Source organism: Sceloporus undulatus, chromosome 6, assembly GCF_019175285.1.
Source record: "Sceloporus undulatus isolate JIND9_A2432 ecotype Alabama chromosome 6, SceUnd_v1.1, whole genome shotgun sequence".
Lineage (NCBI taxonomy): Eukaryota > Metazoa > Chordata > Lepidosauria > Squamata > Phrynosomatidae > Sceloporus > Sceloporus undulatus.
In genome coordinates this window covers 70,473,160-70,495,051 of record NC_056527.1, presented here as the reverse complement: position 1 = coordinate 70,495,051, position 21,892 = coordinate 70,473,160, and the positions used below count along the sequence as shown (strand labels likewise).

Here is a 21,892-nt window from a genome sequence, read left to right as displayed (position 1 = left end):
AATAATAATAATAATAATAATAATAATAATAATAATAATAATAATAATAATTTTCAGATCTTCAGCTAAGACAAACTCCTCTCTGGGGCTTTCACTGCCTTATCTTTCTTGGCTGGTTGCAGAAGCACCGATGGATAGATGAGACTCTCAGACATGAGCGGAGAGGAAAGTTTTTTTAGAGTCATTTAACTTTGAAAGGATGGGTGTTGAATTAGGGATAGGGGCAGTGAGGAAACCTCAACAGGGCTGTGTCCGCACTGGGGAAATAACCCGGTTTGGCACTGCTTGAGCTGCCAGGGCTCAAGGCTATGGCATTTTGGGAAGTGCCCAAGGGTGCCGATTCGAATCGTTGAACCCTCTGGTGTGGTAATACAATGTGCACTCACTTCCCTTTGCTTGAATTCGCATCACGTGACTTGCTTGGAATAGAACTGACTTCGCTTCCCCCTCACTTCAGAAGGGCAACAGAAAGGCAATCAGGTGTGGTAAAACATCACGTTTTTACCTTAATTCGCATTGCTAGACGGGAATGACTCTGGATCTGGTGTGAAAAAACATCACGCTTTGCATTGCTAGAACAGGAGTGACTGTGGATCTGAGCTGCAAACCCCCCCACGTGTGATAAGGTCCTTAGAGTCCAGAGACAGTATTTTGGCTCTTTTGCTATGAAATCAATGTTAATGTACCATCAACCAGAATGCTGCAGGGTACTGCAAAGTCACTTAAAATTTTGCTTTCTTTTTGGATCTTTTTCTTTCTATATAACACCAGATCATATCCTAATGTAGTGTCTGCCTGCCTACCTTCCTTCCCACTTGCCTCTTTAATCCACTTCTCAGAATTTTAATACAAATTGGTGAAATAACCATCAAAAAGAATTGACAGGTTCCAATGTGATTTCTGTCACATTAGAAAAAGTCCCAGTAATTCAGAGTCCCCAAATCATCAAAAGAAGTAAGATTTCTAATTTCTTCAAGAACACTAGTGTGATGAACTGACTCACAAACCAGCCAATCAGAAGCCAGAGACCCTAAGCCAATCAGGTGCTGGCTGAGGAGTTTGAAGATTCTGCTTGGCAGTTGGTTTCAGTCAGTTAGGGTTTGGAATCTTGAGGGAGGAAGCTGGTGTTCAGTTGGGGAACAGTAGAGTCCAAGAGAGGACTGTGTTCCAGAAGTTCCTGAGGGAACAGCATTTTGTTAGAGTGGGGTGTTGATCATAGACCAAGAAAGGGTCTGATAGGTCCAAAGAGGGACAGTATTAATTTGGGAGTCTAGAGAAGAGAGACTCAGTGTGGCCAGACTCTGACAGAGGGATTTCAGTTACATAATTTCCTGAGAGATATTATAACCTGTGTGGCTGAGTTATTCATTGGGATTTAATAACAAACCTGCTCTTTTGAAGTCTTATGGAGTGGCAATAGGTGCAGCAAAAAATTATTTCTATGCTGCACGTATTGCATCTGCGGAGTCACATCCAGCAGAGCTGTTCAGGGTGGTCAGGGAGCTAACACAGCTTCCTCCTGCCCTGAACCCTATATTAGTACCAACTGAGGCCTGCTCTGACGATTTTAACAACTTCTTCGCAGATATAATCTCTCGGATAAGGGCTGATCTCAATGCTGGCATTTCATCAGAAATAACAATAGAGGTATCCAGAGCTCTCTTGGCTGACTGCCCAGGGTGGTGATACTGTAACATTGTTGTTACAATGTATAGTCAATTCATCATTCAGGGAGGGAAAATTTCCATCAAGTTTAAAGCTAGCAACAGTTAAACTATTGCTAAAAAACAACAACCCCTAGACGCCCTGGTAAGGAATAACTACAGACCAGTCTCATTGTTGCCATTGGGTAAGGTGATCGAGAGCAGTTGCCTTCCAACTCCCAGCAGTCTTGGATGAAACCGATTATCTGGACCCATTTCAAACTGGCTTCAGAGCGGGATATGGAGTTGACACTGTCATAGTCGCCTTAGTCGATGATCTCCGTCTGGGCATCGACAGGAGAAGTGTGACCTTGTTGGTGCTCTTGGACATCTCAGCGGCTTTCGATACCATTGACCACGGTATCCTTCTGGAACGCCTAAGGGAGTTGAGTATTGGGGGCACTGCACTCCAGTGGTTCCGCTCCTACCTCTCGGGCAGATTCCAGATGGTGCAGTTGGGGGACACCTGCTCCTCTAAGAGGGAACTGACATCTGGTGTCCCTCAGGGAGCTATTTTCTCCCCCACTTTGATTAACATTTACATGAAACCGCTGGGAGAGATCATCTGGAGACACAGGGCGCGGTCTTATCAGTACGCTGATGACACCCAAATATGTTTCTCTGTGTCTCCGACTGATGCAATGACTAAGGATGGCGTCTCTCCTCTGAATGCCTGCCTGGAGTCGGTAATAGGCTGGATGAGGGAAAACAAACTCAGTCTGAATCCAGAGAAAACAGAAGTTCTGGTGATAGGTTCCCCAGGTCTGCGGAAGGAAATTTGTCCACCTGTCCTGAACGGAGTCACACTTCCCCTGAAGGACGAAGTTCGCAGTCTAGGAGTACTTCTGGATTTATCCCTGCAGTTGTCATCTCAAGTAGATGCGACAGCCAGAAGTGCTTGCTATCAGCTTCGGTTGGTACGCCAACTGTGACCCTACCTGAGCCAAAGGGACCTTGAAACAGTGGTACATGCTCTGGTAACCTCTCGCCTAGATTTCTGTAATGCGCTCTACATGGGGCTACCCTTGTCCCAAGCCTGGAAGCTTCAGTTAGTACAAAATATGGCAGCCAGACTGGTTTGACCATATAACACCTAAGCTGAAAGCTCTGCACTGGCTGCCTATTCGCTTCCAAGTGCAATACAAGGTGTTGGTTATTACCTATAAAGTCCTACATGGCTTGGGCCCGAGTTACTTGAGAGACCGCATCTCCCCCTACAAGCCGCCCCGCACACTCAGAACATCCGGGAAGAATCTTATGGAAATTCCACCTTCCAAATATGTTTCTACATCCCAGATGGCCTTTTCTAGGTGGCCCTGCGAATCTGGAATAGCCTTCTCGAGGAGCTCCGTTTGACAACCCCCCCTAGAAACATTTTAAAAAAGGCTTGAAACCTTCCTTTTTTGTCAAGCCTTCCCCCCTGATAAATGAAGTTGTGTATGTTGATGCCATTTATTCCCTGCCTTACCTTGCAGTATGATTGTGTTTTAAATTTGTATAATTGGATTTTATCTAGTGATGTTTTGTAACTTTTTTTTAATGGTTGTAATTGGTTTTCTACGGCTGTAAACCTCTTTGATCTGTGGGAAAGCGATATATAAATAAAATTTATTATTATTATTATTATTTATTATATGTACCCAAGAAAGACACAGTAACAACTTCATGTCCAAGTTACCCTTTTCCACTCTGTTTTAAAATAAACTTTTATTCTTGTTTGAATATCCACTTGGCCTGTGTTTTGAAATCAAACCACGCTACTGATCTTTTGAAATGCAGGGGTATGGAGCAATCATAGGAGAGTATCTTGGGGCCCTTCACATAAATTAGGTGGGAGCAGGGTCTAAGGAGCCGGTGTCAAGGTGGCAGAGACCTTCACATAAATTGGTGGCAGCGGTGGGATAACAAAAGTCCCAAGTGCCTGCCACAATAGAAAGGTTGTTTGTCACAACCAGGAAAGACTTCCAACTTTAACAGATGGCCCTACTTGAAAAGATGCCTATCAAATATTCAGTGGACTATAAAGTTTCAGATTCTGAGGGAAGATACAATACTAGATTGTGGGAAACATCCTCATAATTCAGAAGTGGTCTGGAATAGGGCTATTTGATAAAATAGAAGAAGTAGAGGCATTCTTGAAGAGAGACAAAGTTTTCATTTGGCCCTGGCACTCAAAGTCAGACAGTTAAAAACAAACAGCCAAACACTGATTATAATAAAAGAACTCACAAAGTTTTATTAAATAAGCTCACTGGTCTCATTTACCTTACTAACTTATAAAACTACCTTACTAACTAGTAAAATTAATCACCAATAGCTGAAGAAAGCTGAGCAAAAATTTATCAGCCCCAAGTCTAGTTCTAGTTAATGTGTATTTCTATTCAAAACCAGGAGATTCCAGTGGCATTTTTAGGGGTCATTTGTGAAAACATTCAAGGAGATGTTCTAAACGAAAGATATCTGAAAGATATCTTACCTTAGTGCCTGTAGTTGGTACAAGTCCTACTGCCGCCATATATGTGCTGCCAATTGTCTTGATTTTTTCAATGTCTTTATAATATTCTTTGTCCATAAGCTTTGTTTAAAACATAAAACATTACATAATATTTTAAACAATAAAGGCATGAATGCTTATTACTCTTCTTTCTCCTCCTCCTCAGCTATTTTTGCTGCCTCAAATCTATCACAAATATTCTAAGGACTTCAAGGGCTATGGCCTCAAACAGATGACCCAAAGGGCCATGTCAAAGAACCAGCCCAAAAAGGAACAGTAAAATACCACTCCTTTTCAGCACCTGGTTCAGAACCATGACGGCAACCCAGATTGGGGCTGCATGCATGCAGTTGCCATGGTCCTGGGTGAATGGCAGTGGCGTGATCCTGGCACAGACCTTTTGCGCTGGCTGCTTCACCCCTAAAATCCTTTTTCAGATCATTCTTATCCACTGCTATGATTTGCAAAAACCAAGTTCAGCACAATAGGTGTAAAGTGTAAGAGTTTCTGATTGCACTGTTAATTATATCTACATCAGGTCAACCTGTTTGGAACAATGAACTAGTATGTATAGTAATTTAACAACTGTATTTCAAATTCTATAATCCTAAATTTGTTCATTACCAAAATAGTATAGGAGCTATTTATGCATGGCTTAATTCTATGCTACTCTTTGTATATATGAATCAGCATTAAGTGTTTGGGGGGAATGGAATGGGAGGCAGAGTAAAAAATTAATGTTTCAAGTGCAAGGACAGAATCAAGAAAGCTGTGGGGATAATTTGAAATACAAAATGGTATGGGATTACATAGCCTCCTGGAACATGGTGTGATCCTTTTTCTTTTTTAAATTATTTTTATTGCATTTAATAAATATATATGCATTCACTAGCATACATAAATTCTACATCTTATACAATCTACATATTTTAAATCTTATACAGTCTTATACAATCTAAATCTTATGAAATCTAGACACTATAATCTTTAATATTAACTCTATCCTGATTCCCTTAGACTTCCTTCCCCCATTATTCATCAGTTCTAAGTGCCTTTATTATCTTTGTTTTACTTACTTTATCCTTTTCTCTCAACTAAGTAGTTATCTTAACTAAATTTAACTTAACTAATTACTAATTTCTATAAACTAATTCCTTCTTTATTAATATTTCTCATATTATTCCTCTGTAATATATTTTTATATCTACTCTAAATATATCTTATCTTTATATCTATGTCCTCAGATTACCCCATTGCTTCTTTATGTATGTAATTACAGCTGACCACTCTATCAAAGTTTTCTAAAGATTTGTTTCTTAGTTTTTGTGTCAGTTTATCCATTTCAATCATGTCCAATAAATTAAGTTTCCAATAATCAATCTCTGGTATTTCTGACTTCTTCAATTTTTTGCAAATAAAATTCTTGCAGTACTTAGCATACAAAACAAGATTTTACCATACTTCTTTTCTAATTCTCTATTTATCATACCCAACAAAAAGATCTCCGGTTTGAATTCCAACTTAATTTTTAATATATCTTTGATTATTTTATGTATATTCTTCCAATATTTCTTAGCTAAATCACAGCTCCACCAGCAGTGTATACATGTCCCTCTTTCTTTACCAAATTTCCAACAGTTATGGTTCTGTAGTTTATATATTTTAGCAATTTTGTTTGGAGTAAAATACCACCTAAAGAACATTTTGAACCAGTTTTCTTTTAATCTTTGATTCTTTTATTCCAACTATATTCCCAATTTTCTAGTTGGAGCCCACATCTATTGCCCATTTTATCATTGTTTCCTCCATTTCCAATTCCAATAACTTCTTTTATATTTTAGTTATTAATTTTGAATCTGTTTTCACTAATAATTTCTCAAGAGCTGATTCATTTATTTCTGATCCAAATAATTTTTGATCTATTTTTATTCTTTTTTGTAGTTGTCTGTATGCAAACCAGCCTTGGTCAAATCTCTGGAAATTAGCATTTTATGAGATTCTAATTCAATCTTTCCACTATATTTTTATCCTTTTTATAACATCTCTGTATGAAAACTGTATTAGTTTACAGTTGTAAGCCGCTTACACACTCTTAGTTCAGTATGAAGCAGTATATAAATGAAGCTGTTTGTTTGTTTGCTTGTTTAAACCATTTCCTTTCTCTGATCCTTTTTCTGATATGTGCAGTTAATGAATTACTTGAGAAACCAGTTTGGGGAAATTTATGTCCATTCACTCAGGATGTGGGATTTAAAAGCCAATATTTGCCAAATAACAAAGAATTTAAATCTTCACAGAGGTAGGAAAATCTCACTTGCTGCCTGGATGATTCAGTAATGCTGACAACTCATGGGCAAAACAGACTGCCCTGAGAGAACCGGGTTGGGACCATGGAAACTACATGCTGCAGCCCCAATCTGGCTTTTTGCCAGCCCAAAAAGAAGTGGGAAAATGCAGCTCCTTTTTGAGCTCTCAAAAAGCTGGCTTCTATCTCCTCGCCGTGGGTTTATGGCGCTTCTGTAGCATGCAGTATGTAAACACTGTGTTGCCAGAGAGCCCTGAAGCCGGCTGCTGTGCAGGCAGCTGGGTGGCATGAAGCTGGCTTCCAAGCATTGTGGGAGCATGTGTTGTGCATACGCCATGCTCCCAAGCCAGCTTAAAGCCAGTTTTTCATGCTGGTCTATACTGAAATTCAGTTAGAATCGACTGAATGTTGTAAAAGCAATTTTAAGAAAGAAGACTGCTAAATTATCAAGATTATGATAAATTTATATAGATATTGCTGAAACAGCAGACTTAATATCTGAATACATACTCCTTACCTCATCAAAATCTGCAATGATTTCATTTAACAGGCGTAAACACTCCACTCCCATGTTATTGCCATCCAGTTCAATGTAAAAATCGTTGAAATTTGGAATGGAAGCAAACATTACTCCCACTTGTGAATATGACTGATAATATAAATCCTGAAATGTTTAAAGTAAAGTTTCTGTTAAGCAAAAAAACAAATAAACAAATAACCCAACAACCCAATGGAATTGGATCCAGACAAAGTGAACTATCCTTATATCTCATTAAAATGAATGGGATTTTAGACATGGCTGACTTTTCATATTGATTTCAATGGATCCTAAGTGCAACTAAGTTAGTTAATATATAGATCCAATCCAGTTCAAGAAAACAGCAATAAAAAGCAAGCAACATTTCCAAGTGTCAATAATGATTTTGCATTTAGTTTATATATCATTATATAGCTCAGGAGACCATCAAAATACCACCTGGAATTGGAGAGATGGGATTTCTGATATCACATTACTGCAAGAAATGATCTGTAGATCCACTACAGGACTCACAACTAGCAGAATATCAATGCAGTTTCAATTCTTACTTCAGTTACATACCCCAAATAGCAACAATTTGTTTCCATTTCCAGCTCTTATGCAATTAAAAATAATTCTAGAAACAGCATTGAACATTGTGTGACTTGAACAAGGAGGACTGTTTGAAGTTTTATGAGCAGTATCTGGGTGGGCATAGCCTGCTGCCAAGTAAGATGGCCCACTTTAATCCTGTTTGCAATTGCCATCTTCTGTCATTTCCTATCCCATATTCTAAGCAGAAGTCTAAAAAAATAAACAAAATCATTTCCTCTATTAATTTATAACCTGAAAAGACTGAAAGCACACTGACTGGCATTCTCTGTTAGGGATCATAGTGCTTGTAAATTTATTTATTTATTTATTTATTTGTTGTCTTTCTTTTAGCACTGATTCCAAGGATGATCTTGTTACTTTAAACATTAAAAAAATGTTGACAGTGTCACTATATTGCCAATATCTTTACTTTTCAAGGTGGAAGTTCTCTCTGTATTTGAGCGATTGTTTCTTTCCTCTGCTACTGCAGTCGGCCCTCGCCTTACATGGGGATCCGTTCCGGATCCCTCCGCATAAGGCGAATTCCGCCTATGCTCCAATGGGACTCGTGCACGGCAGCGCGGCAGTGCAGCGGTGCGTGGGGCACAACGGGTGCACGCGCCCACAGCTTGAGCATGTAAGCTCAAGTCCATGTAAAGCGCGCCCGCGTCATATGCGGGCGCGCTGTATGTCTTAATACTGCAATATATAGCCTAGGGATGGGCTAGTAGCAGCAGGGAGAATTGGGTCCTTTAGCTATTCTTTCACTTGCTTGAAAACTTTGAAAACCTCAAAATGTTTCAAGCGCTCAGACAGAACAATCAAGATGCCAAATTTGTTTTGATGACAGCAAAATTCTAAGTCATATTATGCCCGATGGATGTTTTTAAGCTATGATATATCTCAACTCATGAATTTGTTATAAGCAGGAAAAGAAAGGATCTAGATCCAGAAAATGATTTTTTTTCTTACCATGTTTCTTGGATTAGACATGAGAAAATGCTGAGCAACATGTGCTGGCAATAAGTTGAAGAGAATTCGTTTGTTATCCAGTTTTACTCTTTCCATATCATCCCTTTCTTCTTCTGCCTATGAAAAAAGGTGATCTTTTAATCAATGTGTTACAGTCTTAACCACATTTAAGGTATATTTGAAACCATGAGTAAACATATATCCAATTGCATTTTTCATAAATAGTACATACATTTCTGAGATTTTTTTATACTTTTCTCAGATTTTTGTAATGTTATTTTATTGAAACTTCAACATAATACAAATAAATATACATTGTGATTGTTGCACCATGCAACATATAATCTTCTTTAATTTCTTATAACTTATTGTAACTTCTTATAATTCTTGACTTGCAACTATTTACAAAAGTGTATTCATAGAGGTATTTTGAACACTGCGTTTCCATGAAGTATCTGGGAAGTATCTTCTTTCATATACTATTACTTACAAAATTGATAAATGACATAATATTAAAATCCAAACAGAAAAAGAATTAAGTACCTAAACATTAATTTTCCAGTAGAATCAAGTGCTGGCATAATTAATATTTCTCTCCTGCTTATCAAATAAAAAACGGAAATAAAAGGTTGTAAGAAGAATAGGGAAAAAATAAATAAAAATATTTATCAAATACTGACTCATATATCTTGTATTTTTAAAATTCTTATCTATCTGTTTGCTCTTTCCATAAAATTACGGACTGTATCATACACTTAGCCTTATCCTATTTTTCTTCTAAATATTGTCTCTATCCAGAAAAATAACCTAATAAAAAAGATTAACATAGTGTAAAAAGGCTCACCAATACTGGTCCCAAATTCATCTGGAGATAGAAAATCTGTTAAATATCAAGTTTAAAAAAGAACCTATCTTTTAAACTAAATATGGAAGAGTTCTGTTTTTTATGACCACAGCTGCTAGAGCAGTTTATGCAAAAAGTTGGAGAATGGAATGTACTCCCTTGAAAATTAACTGGTTGTGGAAAATCTTGGATTATATCAAGCCTGACAAATTGATGTGTTTGTTAAGAGACAAATCACTAGATAAATTTCATAAAGAATGGTCTGATGTTTCACTTGGAGTGAACAACTTCCTGAAGGTGGAAGGAACATAGTGTATAATGTATAACATATAATACATTCAATTTACCTTTTTACTTTATTTTTACTAAAATTATATAAAAATCTAATCCTGAGGTTAACAAATAGTTAATAAGAAAGGGGAGTTTATCTATATCACCTGCTGAATAATGTCAATATATGAAGATGGGATTTCCCCCCCCCCCCCGATTGTGATTCCCTCCCCCTTTTTCTTTTCCCTAATATAATGGAAATAGATTAGATGATAATGAACAGAGAAACAATTTATTTGGTATTTGACATTTATTCAAAGTCAGTTTTTGTTATGGATTATAATCAATAACTATTACTTATTATGGTGGGATACACACCGCCATATAGTACGTATAGGATACGTACTAGGGTTAGGAAGTGGCGGTGCTTCCGCACCCCCCTAACCCTAGTACGTATCCTATTGTACAAGATGGCGGCGCACCTTCTACATGGGCGCCGCCATCTTTACGTACTGGACGCATAGCGTCCAGACGTGTTGCGCGCCTATGACATCGCGAGTCCGCGCCAGGCGCCTCGCGACGTCATGGAGGCGCCGCAAGAGAAGCTCCGAAATGGAGCTTCTTTTTGCTCCGCGCGGGAGTCGCGCGGTTTGGCTGTGCGGCGGGGAAGCGCCACAAAGCAGTGGTTTGTACCCCGCCATATTTCTTACAATATGCCTGGGCAGGTTTACTTTTATGTATTTATTTTTTGTATGTACAGTGCTGTGTAAATCTACAGTGCTATATAAATAAAGCATAATAATAATAATAATAATAAACTAGGAAGTTGTGTTTTATGATGTTTGTAAGATGGAGATTGGTAGTATGTTAATGGGTGTGTATGTATGTGTGGATATATGTAATATGTAATTGAGAATGTGTGTAGATGTGTAAGTAGGTTTATGTCCAAGTTTGTTCTAGGTCTTTTTGGGGTTCTAGTGAGTTTTAATGTAATACTAATAAACTTTATTTAAAATAAAATAAAAAAGATTAAGATCATAGTTGTTGATAATAATTGAGTAAATGAGTTCATATAAATTTAATCTCTATTTTATCTCAATATTAATTAATTAAAATTTAATTAAATTAAAAGAATTAGTCCCTTTTTACTCAAAATATGAATTTGCCAGTATGCCCCATTTATCTTCAGATGTTGTAATGACTTTCTTCCAATTTCCCAGAGCTCCTTTTCTGGATTTACCTTCCAGGATATTAGTTAATATGTTTATTTCTTTCATATCAAATAGTTTAAGCAACCAGTCATCTTCATCTGGAGTTTCTGTGTTTTCCCACTTTTGTGCAAATATTAAACGATCTGCTGTGACCATATATATTATTATTTTCCAATAACTGTTTCTCAGTTTAGTATTTATAATGTTCCACATATTTTATACTTTTCTAGATTTTGATATGCTATCTCTTACAAGAACTTCACACACACACTCAGACTCATCTGTACTTAAGCATATATATCTCTCTGTTAAAATGTCAAGGAATGAGTTTAGCTGTGGAACACTAAATGTACTCTTCTTGACTCAGTTTGAACTGGGTCTATACCCATCACTTATTCTACTGTCCATCTTTGAAAAGATGACTAAAAGCTCTCCTCGTGGAAGACAGGAATGGACTGCAAGCATAGAAGGATCTCCAAAAGAATGAAAGAGGTTGTTTGACTCTCAAGTGATGAACAGAGTATGTTTTTTTTCTAACCAGGGAAGAAAGCACAGAACATCATTTGCACCTACTGAGAGGCAAATCTGTGCATCCAATTTGCATATTATTCAAATTATGATTGTTATGTATATTATGTATATTATCTGCATTATAATTATGCATTCCTTTCATTTATCAAGTGGGTAATTTTATCAAAAAAAGAGATCAGATATGGCTGACATGACTTGTTTCTCTGAAACCCGTGTTGACTTGTTGTGATTATGGCATTGCCTTCTAGGAGTTCACAGATGGAGACATATTATGGAGCTTATAGATAAAAGGTTGCTAACACTCATTCAGGGCTGGTATACTCTTATGAGCCTTAGAGTAAAATATAACAACAAGGGCCACGTCACAATTCCTATTCATAGAGGTGTTAAGCAGGGTTACATCTTAGCTCTTCTATTTTTTAACCTGTATATTCACTCTTTTATAGGGTTCTTAAAAGGAGTCTTTCCATTCACCACAATTGGCCAACCACCCCATATCTATTCTGCTATACGTAGACAATGCTGTTTTATTATCTTTACACTGAAATTAGCCTGAGAAGACTACTTAGACAATTAGCTATATATGGCCATAACGAAGCCCAAGCACTAAATTATAGTAAAACCAAGGTATTCCTTCTAAAAAAACAAAAAAACTAGTCAGCAATGGCGAATAAATGGTGTAAAAATTACAATCATAGAATCCAAGAGTTGGAAGAGACCCACAAGGGCCATCCAATCCAACCCCCTGCCATGCAAGAAATCTCAAAGTATAGATGGCCATGCAGCCTCTGTTTAAAGACTTCCAAGGAGGGAGACTCCACCACACTCCAAGAGGGTGTGTTCCACTGTCAGAAAGCCCTTACTGTCAGGAAGTTCTTCCTAATGTTGAGGTGGAATCTCTTTTTCTGTAGCTTTCACCCATTGTTCCGAGTCCTGTTGTCTGGAGCAACTGAAAACAAGCTTGTTCCCTCCTCAATATGACATCCCTTCAAATATTTAAACAGGGCTATCATATCACCTCTTAACTCTTAGAGCCCTTTCCGCCTGAAGTGCAGCACCTTACATTTCTCTGTACTGAATTTCATTTTGTTAGCTTTGGCCCAACTTTCTAGTCTATTCAGGTCATTTTGAATTTTAATCCTGTCTTCTGGGATATTAGCTACTCCTCTAATTTGGTGTCATCTGCAAATTTGAGAACTATGCCCCCAATACTGTCATCCAAGTCATTAATAAAATTGTTGAGTAGCACTGGACCCAGTGTGAGACTTGGGATTACTTTGACCAAAAATCCACGACAAACTTCAGGTAGATCAGAAAGTTTATTGTAAAGACTTGAGTGGAAGTATTCCTGCCACGTCTTTGTTGAAACTGAGGAGTTCCAAATAGAGACAGAACCTTACAATTCCCCAAACCCCTCCCTTTGAGTTGTTTCCCTACGTTTCAGTCTTTGATGTAGAATTTCTCCCTTTGGTCTGAAGGGGGAAAGGAGGTTTTTTTTGGCCATTTGGTTCCTGGCTCTTCTACCAAGCAGAGATCTAAGGCTGTATGCATCTTTGGTTTCAGATTCCCAACAACCCCTCATAAAACTGCCTAACTGCCATGCACTACGTGACCATCCGGCTTAGTCCTCATGGCGACATCCCCCTATTCTCAAAGTGACTATCTATCTATCTATCTATCTATCTATCTATCTATCTATCTATCTATCTATCTGTTTTTCTATTTATCTATTTATCTCCCTCCCTCTCTCTCTCTCTCTCTCTCTCTCTCTCTAACTATCTCCCTATCTATCTATCTATCTATCTATCTATCTATCTATCTATCTATCTATACAAACCTCATGGCAGAATACACCCTGAATGCCTGACTGAAGGTGGATTCTGACACCCAGGACAGACCCCTCTTTCACCCCACTCGTCATTCCTCTCCAGGATGAAAAGGAACCATGGTTGAGTATCCTTTGGGTTTGGTCAGTCAACCAGTTAGACATCCATGTAACAGTTACTTTGTCAAGCCCAGATTTTACAAGCTTGTTTGCAAGAATATCATGGGGAACTTTGTCAAAGGCCTTACTGACATCAAGATGTAGTGTAGCTAAGGCATTCCTTTCATCTATCAAAATGGTAATTTTATCAAAAAAAGAGATTAGATTTGTCTGGCATGACGTGTTTCTCTGAAACCAGTGTTGACTTTTTGTGATTATGGCATTGCCTTCTAGATGTTTACAGACTTTCTGTTTAATGATCTGTTCCAGAATCTTTCCTGCTCCAGACTAACTGGACAATAGTTGTTGGGATCCTATTTTTTCCTCTTTTTGAAGATGGGGAAAACATTTGCCCTCCTCCAGTTTGCTGAGACTTCTCCTTTTCTCCAGGCGTTCTCAAAGATTATTGCAAATGGGTCCTATATTACATTTGACAATTCTTTTAAAACCCTTGGATGTAGTTCGTCTGGTCCTGGAGACTTATATTCATATAGATTAACACAGTATTCCTCTTTGCTTATTCTGTGCTGAAATTCCCCTATTCTGTCCTCTACTCTGTTATCATCAGGTTCAGCACTCTTCGCCTTTTCTGAAAAGACTGAAGCAAAGAAGGTGTTGAGTAATTCTGCCTTTTCTCTATCCCCTGTTAACATTTTGCCATCTTCTCCACACAGTGGCCCTACCGTTTCCTTCCTCTTCCTTTTGCTGCAGACATACCCCCCAAAAGCCCCTCTTATTGTTCTTAAGGAGCCCTGGTGGCACAGTGGTTAAATGCCTGTACTGCAGCCATTCACTCAAAACCACAAAGTTGCGAGTTCAAGACCAGCAAAAGGGCTCAAGCTTGACTCAGGCTTGCATTCTTCCGAGGTTGCTAAAATGAGTACCCAAACTGTTGGGGGCAAATTAGCTTACTTGCTAATTAGCTTACTTGCTGTTCACCGCTATGATATTTGGAATAGCGGTATATAAATAAAACAAATTATTAAATTATTATTATTAACCTCTCTGGCAAGCCTGAGTTCATTATGCACTTTAGCTTTTCTGACTTTACTCCTACATGTGCTTTCTATTTGTTTGTTTGAATTCCTCTTTGGTGATTTTCCCATTTTCTCATTTCATATACATGTTCTATTTAAAACTTAGCTCAGTTGAACATTCCTTAATCATCCATCCTGGTTTCTTGAGATACCTCCCATTTTTTTCCTTAGTGGAACTGTTTGAAATTGTGCCTTCAGCATCTCCCTTTTGAGAAACTGCTGTCCATGCTGAACTCCCTTCTCTTTTAGTGATACTGACCATGGGATCACCCCTGGTACTTCTCTAAGTTTATTGAAATCAGCTCTCCTAATGTCTAGAATACGTGGCCGACTATGCCTGGCTTCTCCTTTCCACTGTACAACAATCTCCAGGAGAACATGGTCACTTCTACCTAATGATCCTACCATTTGCACCTCATTAACCAAGTCATCCCTGTTGATTAAGGTCAGATCTAAAATAAGTGACCCCTTGTTGCCTCTCCCATCTGTTGGACAATGAAATTTTCTTCAAGGCAAGTGAGGAATTTGCTAGACCTTGAGGATTTGGCTGAGTTTGACCTCCAGCTAGGGTTGCCATATCCCAGTTTCTGCCGGGACATTCACATTTTTTAGCCATTCTGAATGTCCCGGCCCGGTTTGGATCCAGTCCTGGCTTTCACCTCCTCCTCCTCTGCCTCTATTGTTGTTATTGCTGTTGCTGTTTTAGTGCGGCAGCAGAAGCATGATGCTAGACCTTGATGGGCCCAAGGAGGGGCTAGGGGTGGGGCCTCCACTGCTGATGGCAAAGCCTTCTGCAGTGGCGGCAGAGCCATGCAGGGCCTGAGCTGGCTGGCTTGAGCCTAAGGAAAGTGGCTATGGCTGCAAGGCCTACTTCAGCAACAGAAGAGCCACACAGGGCTTGAGTTGGCTGGCTGGGCCCTGTGCAAGGAGGCCGCCATGGAGGAGTCCTCCAGCAGCCTCCTCCAGAGGCAGTAGAGCCACATGGGGCCTAGTTGGCCATCTGGGCCATTTGGAAGGAGGCTACCATGGAGGAGTCTTCCAACGGCCTCCTCCATTGCGGCAGAGCCGCATGGGGCCTCGCAACCAGCTGGGCCCCTCTGGAAGGAGGCCGCCATGGAGGAGTCCTTCATCGGCCTCCTCTAGAGGTGGCAGAGCCATGAGGGGCCTAGCTGGCCATCTGGGCTGTTTGGAAGGAGGCAGCCATGGAGGAGTCCTTCAGTGGACTCCTCCAGAGGTGGCAGAGCCATGAGGGGCCTAGCTGGCCATCCGGGCTGTCTGGAAGGAGGCCGCTATGGAGGAGGCCTCCAGCGGCCTGCTCCAACCACAGGAGAGCTGTGTGGGGATTAGCTGGCCAGCTGGGCCCTCTAAGAGAAGGCCACCTTGCAGGAGTCCTCCAGCGGCCTCCTCCAGAGACGGCAGAGCCATGCGGGGCCTAGCCGGCTGGCTGGGCCCTCTGAAAGGAGGCTGCCATGATGAAGTCCTCCAGCGGCCTCCTCCAGCCATAGCAGAGTCACACGGGGCCTAGCCGGGTGGCTGGGTACCAATGAGATAGAGGGATGTTGCCACAGCAAGAAGCTGGGAGCATGAGCTTTCCTAGACTAAAGGCTGCTTCATCAGATGCATTTAGTCTCACAGGTACAACATCTCTATATCTTTGAATTCTACTTCCTGAGATGTATTTTGTTATGTTTGTTGTTGTGTGCCTTCTGTCTAGTAAGAATGTCAAAATCTCCTCCATATTGATATTTTTTTTGTAAATAAGGATTTATATTAATTATTTTAAAAAAAATAGTAAAGTTTCTGGTTTTTATGTGGTTGTGTCCTCCATTTTCTTGAATGTCCTACATTTTGGGCAATTCACCCATTTTGTCGGTAGCAAATTATGACAACCCTACTTCCAGCAAATATCAGGATAGTTGAAGTCACCCATCACTACCACATCTCTCCTTTCTGAGTGTGTAGTCATCTGTTCTAGAAAGGTGTCATCAACTTCCTCCATCTGATTTGGGAGTCTGTAGTAGACTCCCAGAATAACATCCCTGTTATTTCCGTGATCTTTAATTTTTATCTAGTCGCTCCTCACCTGGCTTCCAGGATTGATGTCCTGGATCTCTTCACTGGTGTAAATATCCTTGGCATATAATGCTATTCCTCCTCCTTTCCTGTTTGGCCTATTTCTCTTTAAAAGGTCATGCCCCTCTAATTCTACATTCCAATCATGAGACTCATCCCACCAGTGATGCCTATTATATCATATTTGCTTGGTTGTACTATGAGTTCAAGTTCATCTTGCTTATTTCCCATGCTCTGTGAATTACTATAGACACATCGACGACCATGTGTCCCCTTTACTTGGTGCCTACGCAAGATTTTTTGCCTCCCACTGTTGGGTACTTGCACTATTTGCCTTATTCCCTCTACGTCAGTTTGACTATTTTCTCCAGCCCTTTTGACTTCTAGAATACTGTCTTCCTCCCCCAAATAACTCAGTTTAAAGCCATCCTGATCAAGTTCTTGAGACTGTTGGTAAAAATGTTCCTGCCAACTGACATGAGATGCAACCCATCCCTTGCCAGAAGTCCTCCGTCATGTTACTATAGCCCATGATCAAAGAATCCAAATAGGTCTCAGTGGCACCATCTGCGGAGCCAGCTGTTTACATCTGGTATTTTTCTCTCTTTTCCTGGACAATGCTCTTCAACTGGCAGAAGAGACAAGATGACAACTTTTGCATCCATTTCTTTCAGCTTCCTACGAAGAGCCTCGTAATACCTTCTGATATTCTGAAGGCTGTGTCCTGCAGTGCCGTTGGTTCTCACATGGGCCAAAAGTTATTGGTTAGTAGGCTTGTCAGCCTCCCTGTCACATCATGGATCTTTACCCCAGAGAGACAACACACCTCCTGAGACATCTTGTCGGGCCGACAAATCACTGCTTCTGTACCCCTCAGCAAGGAAGTTCCCCACTATGACCACACACCTCCTCCGAGGCTTAGCAGTGACTGTTTCCTCTGGTGGAACACTCAAGCTCCCCTGCTCTGTCCCTGAAGTCTGTCCATGCTGGTCTTATCATCCTCCTTGATAAGGGAAAGAGCTTCAAATTGATTCTGTAGCTGCAAGCTCCCAGAACAATCCCTGGTTTCCCTATTTCTCTGTGTGACATTCCTCCAGCTGTCAGCCTCCTATGTATGTGAAGTGACATTCTCCTCCACAGTAACTTCTTCTATGTGTTCCCCATCCAAGACTGTTCATTCCGTTCTGTCCAGGAAAACCTCTTGCTCCCTAATATGCTGAAGTGTAGCTACTCTGGACTCCAGCTCCTAGACTTTCTCCTCCAAGAGGGCTACCAACTTGCACTTGGTGCATGTGAAGTTCCCCACATCTGTAAGCAAGAAGATAAACATCCCACAAGTGTTGCAGGTGATTGCAGCAGTTCCCTCAGTGTCCACACTGAGAGAAGTCTAAGTAATCACTGAAACAGGACTGTATGCTTCCTCCTAAAAATATCCTCCCGTAAACACCAGCATTAAAGGCCCCTGATGACCTGGCCTTTTCACAAATGTCTGCCAGCAAGTTCAATCTAGTGGGAATATAACTTTATAAAGATGTCCTGGCTTCTAGCTTGTTCTGAAGGCATGTTTTTGACTCACTTCCTCTGAGCAAGAAACCCCCAAAAGTCCTTTTTTCAAAAAAGGGAAAAATTTAAAGGAGGGCCTCTAAAGACAAAGTTCACTGTTTCCTTGCTGCCTCTGCTGTACTTTTCCTTGGTTGAAAAAATTCTGTGAGGAGTTATATAGAGCAAGACTCCTAGCTCTACCCCCTAGTTACTCACAGTTATGACTCACATAAGCTCCACCCCCTCAGCAACAAGCACACTTTCCCAAGAGTATTTTTTTTTAAAAAATCAAATAGTCACTCACTCAAAATGGCTGCCCAGAAACTGCTCTCCTTCTCCTCTCTAGCAGGGACTGTAATATCAGTTCTTTCAAATTTCCCTACATAGTCAGGAATCAGTTTCTTTTTCTATTGAGCCAAGAAGAAAGAGTCCTGGGTGATTAATTGCTGTTAAAGAAACATAGGCGGGATACAGACGGGCAAAAAGGGGTGTATTCATGATGTCATGAAGGTAGAGCCTTCAGACGGGCCTTACTTGAATGCCGCCATGAACACGCCCCCCGCACGCCCCAAGCAGGAAGAAGCGGCATTAAAAAGGTGCTGCTTTTCTCCGCTTCTTTTCCGTTTGATGCGCAGCTGCGCAGCTCCGTCTGTAAGCTGCTGCATCGGTACGTCAGAATTGCTACGCCGCTAATTTAAGTTGCCCATTTAAAAGCTCCGTGTCTGCTGCGTCGCATAATGAGTCGGGGTCCTGAAACATGCGCAGTTTGCAGTCAGGCTTTAATTGCAGCGTCAGCTGCCATGCAGGTGTGGAAGCTGCGGCACAGCTGCAGCGCATTTTAAGACTCGTAACCCTAACCCTAACCCTAACCCTAGAGCAACATGTACGCATGCGCTGCTTGGAAAGTTTGGACTTTAAAGTGAACCCCTACACACATTCCTGTGCCATTTTCACCTAACAATAAAAACGCTAAAACTGTAAATATTTACATATGTACAAGGGAGGTGATGGGGGATGGCAGGGGGACAGCAGTGGCAGCGGAGACAGCTGTGGCTGCGCATTGCAGATTCAGCAGGAGCGCGGGGACCAAAGGAGAGGAGGCATCTATGATGCTGGTGACACTGGCAAAGTGCAAGCGGACAAGGATGCCAACACCAGCTGATCACCAGCTGGCAGGAGACCACCATTGTTTTGGGGCAGAGCGGGGGGGAAAAGTTTTAAAGGGGCTTGGGCACTTTAAATGTGGCCATAGGCTTTCTGCCGCTGCTGCTTAGCGCTGCAGCTGCGCAGCTGCGCATCCACCAGCCCGGGCAAGGAAAAAAAAAGCCGCGGTTTGGGCCACCCGTGAGGAAGCTGCCTCTCTCTTTGCAGCGTCCTCCAAGGCGGCGGTTTGGAAACTCCGGGTCTGAAACGGACCCAGGTGAGGCGTCTTCACTGCCCCCCATGTGGAAGCCCCAACACCTGAAGCACACCCCCAGGGCGGGCGGTCTGGAGGCTCCGTATTCAGCAGAATACACCTCTAAGACGTCTTCTCCTTCCCGTCTGTATCCCGCCTCTGTCCCTCTCCTGCCAGCCAACCACTGCTGTCTGGAGGGTGAAGGATGAAACAAAAGTTGAAATGCTAAAGCAAAAAACCTCAGTTAGGCCTGTTACAGACTGCCAAAATAAAGCTGCTCCGGGTCTCTTTGGAGGTATGTTATTTAAATGATGCATGCATCCTAAGAATCCGGAAGCTGCACCAAAGCTGCACTCCAGTGCTTAGGAATGGAGTGTGGCTTTGGCACAACCTCCGGACTCTTAGGACCCATGCATCATTTAAAAAGCATACTTCCAAAGAGACCCGAAGCAGCTTTATTTTGGCAGTCTGTAACAGGCCATAGACTCCTCTTCCTGCCTGCACACATACCACACTGAAGGAACCTTCAGGTTTTACCCTCAACATATCCACAGGTCATAGCAAAATCCATAATTTTGGCCCCAAAATCTGCCCTCGGTGTCAGAATCCACTTTCAGTCAGTCATTCAGGGTGTATTCTGCCATGAGGTTTGTAGAGATAGATAGATAGATAGATTTACAGCGCTTCATAAATAAAGGTTAATAATAATAATAATAATAATAATAGATAGATAGGGAGGGAGATAGATAGATAAACCGCAGAGTGGGGGTCAGGGAATAGGTTCTCACCCACAAATAGGGAAGACATATATACGCACATAGAGAGAGGAAGTAGAGATATAGATAGACAGTCACTTTGAGAATAGGGGGGCTGCCACCATGAGGAAAGGGCCGGATGGTCACGTATTGCATGGCAGTTAGGCAGTTTTATGAGGGGTTGCTGGGAAACTGATACCAAAGGTGCATACAGTCTTAGATCTCTACTTGGTAGAGGAACTAGGAACCAAATGGCCAACCCCCCCTTCTTTCCCCCCTTCAGAACAAAGGGAGAAAGTCTACATCAAAGGCTGAACCGAAGGGAACCAACTCAAAGGGAGGGGTCTGGGGAATTCTAAGGTTCTGTCTCTATTTGGAATTCCTCAGATTCAACAAAGACGTGACCAGGAATGCTTCTATTTAGTCCTTACAATAAACTTTCTGATCTACCTGAAGTATGTCGTGGATTTTTGGTCAGAGTAATCCCAAGTCTCACACTCGGCTTATACATGAAGTAGACTTATATACAGTATGAGTATATACAGTATACATATATAGTTGTTTCTTTGATTGCAATGCACAGTCAATAGAATTAACTTTAAAGGGGAAAGAAGAGTTGAAATTTAAATGTATACATTATTAAGAGCTTTTTGGAAGGAAGTAATGATTGAATTAGAGTGGAGGGCGACCAAAATGGTGAAGGGTCTGTAAACCATGCTTTATGAGGAAAGACTTAGGGAGCTGGGAATGTTTAGCCTGGAGAAGAGATGGTTAAGAGGTGATATAACAGCCCTGTTTAAGTATTTGAAGGGTTGTCACACTGAGGATGGAGCAAGCTTGTTTTCTCTGCTCCAGAGATTAGAACACAGAACAATGGATGCAAGCTCCAGAAACAGAGATTTCACCTCAACATTAGGAGGAACTTCCTGATAGTAAGAGCTGTTCAACAGTGGAACACATTCCTCATTCCTTGGAGGTCTTTAAACAGAGGCTGGATGGTCATCTATTGGGGATGCTTTGGTTGTGATTTCCTGCATGGCAGGAGGTTGGACTGGATGGCCCTTGTGGTTTCTCCCAATTCTATGATTCTATGATTCTGCGTCAGATATGTAAACTCTGGATTTTGTCTGTTTTATACTGATGTAATAACATTCAGTAAATTAAAACAACAACAGTGATGACACATAGCTATACAGGAGGTGAGTGAACTAAAATGGACAGGAATAAAACATTTGTAATCAGAGACTTACACACTGTTTTAGTCTAGAAATAAAAAGCAAAGATAAAATGGAGTGGCATGAATAGTGAGGTAAGATGCAGCAAAGACAGTTAGGAGAAACAATGCAAAAGTCTGAATGAATGATATCACAAAATTCAAGAAGTCATTTTCTTGTCTCATTTCATGAGGCTAGGCCAAATTCTACAAAATTTATTTCTGCTGTTTCTTACTTTTGCATTCCAGTTGCCTATGACTGTTATCATGTCCTGTTTTGGTGTGTAGTCAATGTCCTCCTGGAAACCCATGCAGAATCTTTCCTTTTCTTTCTCATCTGTCTTTGTGGTTGGAGCATAAACTTGGATCACAGTTATAGTGATATTATTAATCAAAAATTCACATATCTGAGCCATTCACTCTAATTCAATAAAATTACTTTCCTTCCTAA

The 21,892-nt window shown here is 40.8% G+C and overlaps 1 protein-coding gene across 1 annotated transcript in view; it reads right to left on the bottom strand.

Annotated features, from left to right (window-relative positions):
• LOC121933610 (adenylate cyclase type 1-like) overlaps positions 1 to 21,892 on the bottom strand; it is a 278,499-nt gene that overhangs the window by 26,322 nt on the left and 230,285 nt on the right. The window contains exons 17-19 of the mRNA XM_042473590.1: positions 8,586 to 8,702; positions 7,020 to 7,166; positions 4,180 to 4,278 (exon numbers count right to left, since the gene is read on the bottom strand). Coding sequence (XP_042329524.1) covers positions 4,180 to 4,278; positions 7,020 to 7,166; positions 8,586 to 8,702 — 363 coding nt within the window. The remainder of the gene's footprint in view (positions 1 to 4,179; positions 4,279 to 7,019; positions 7,167 to 8,585; positions 8,703 to 21,892) is intronic.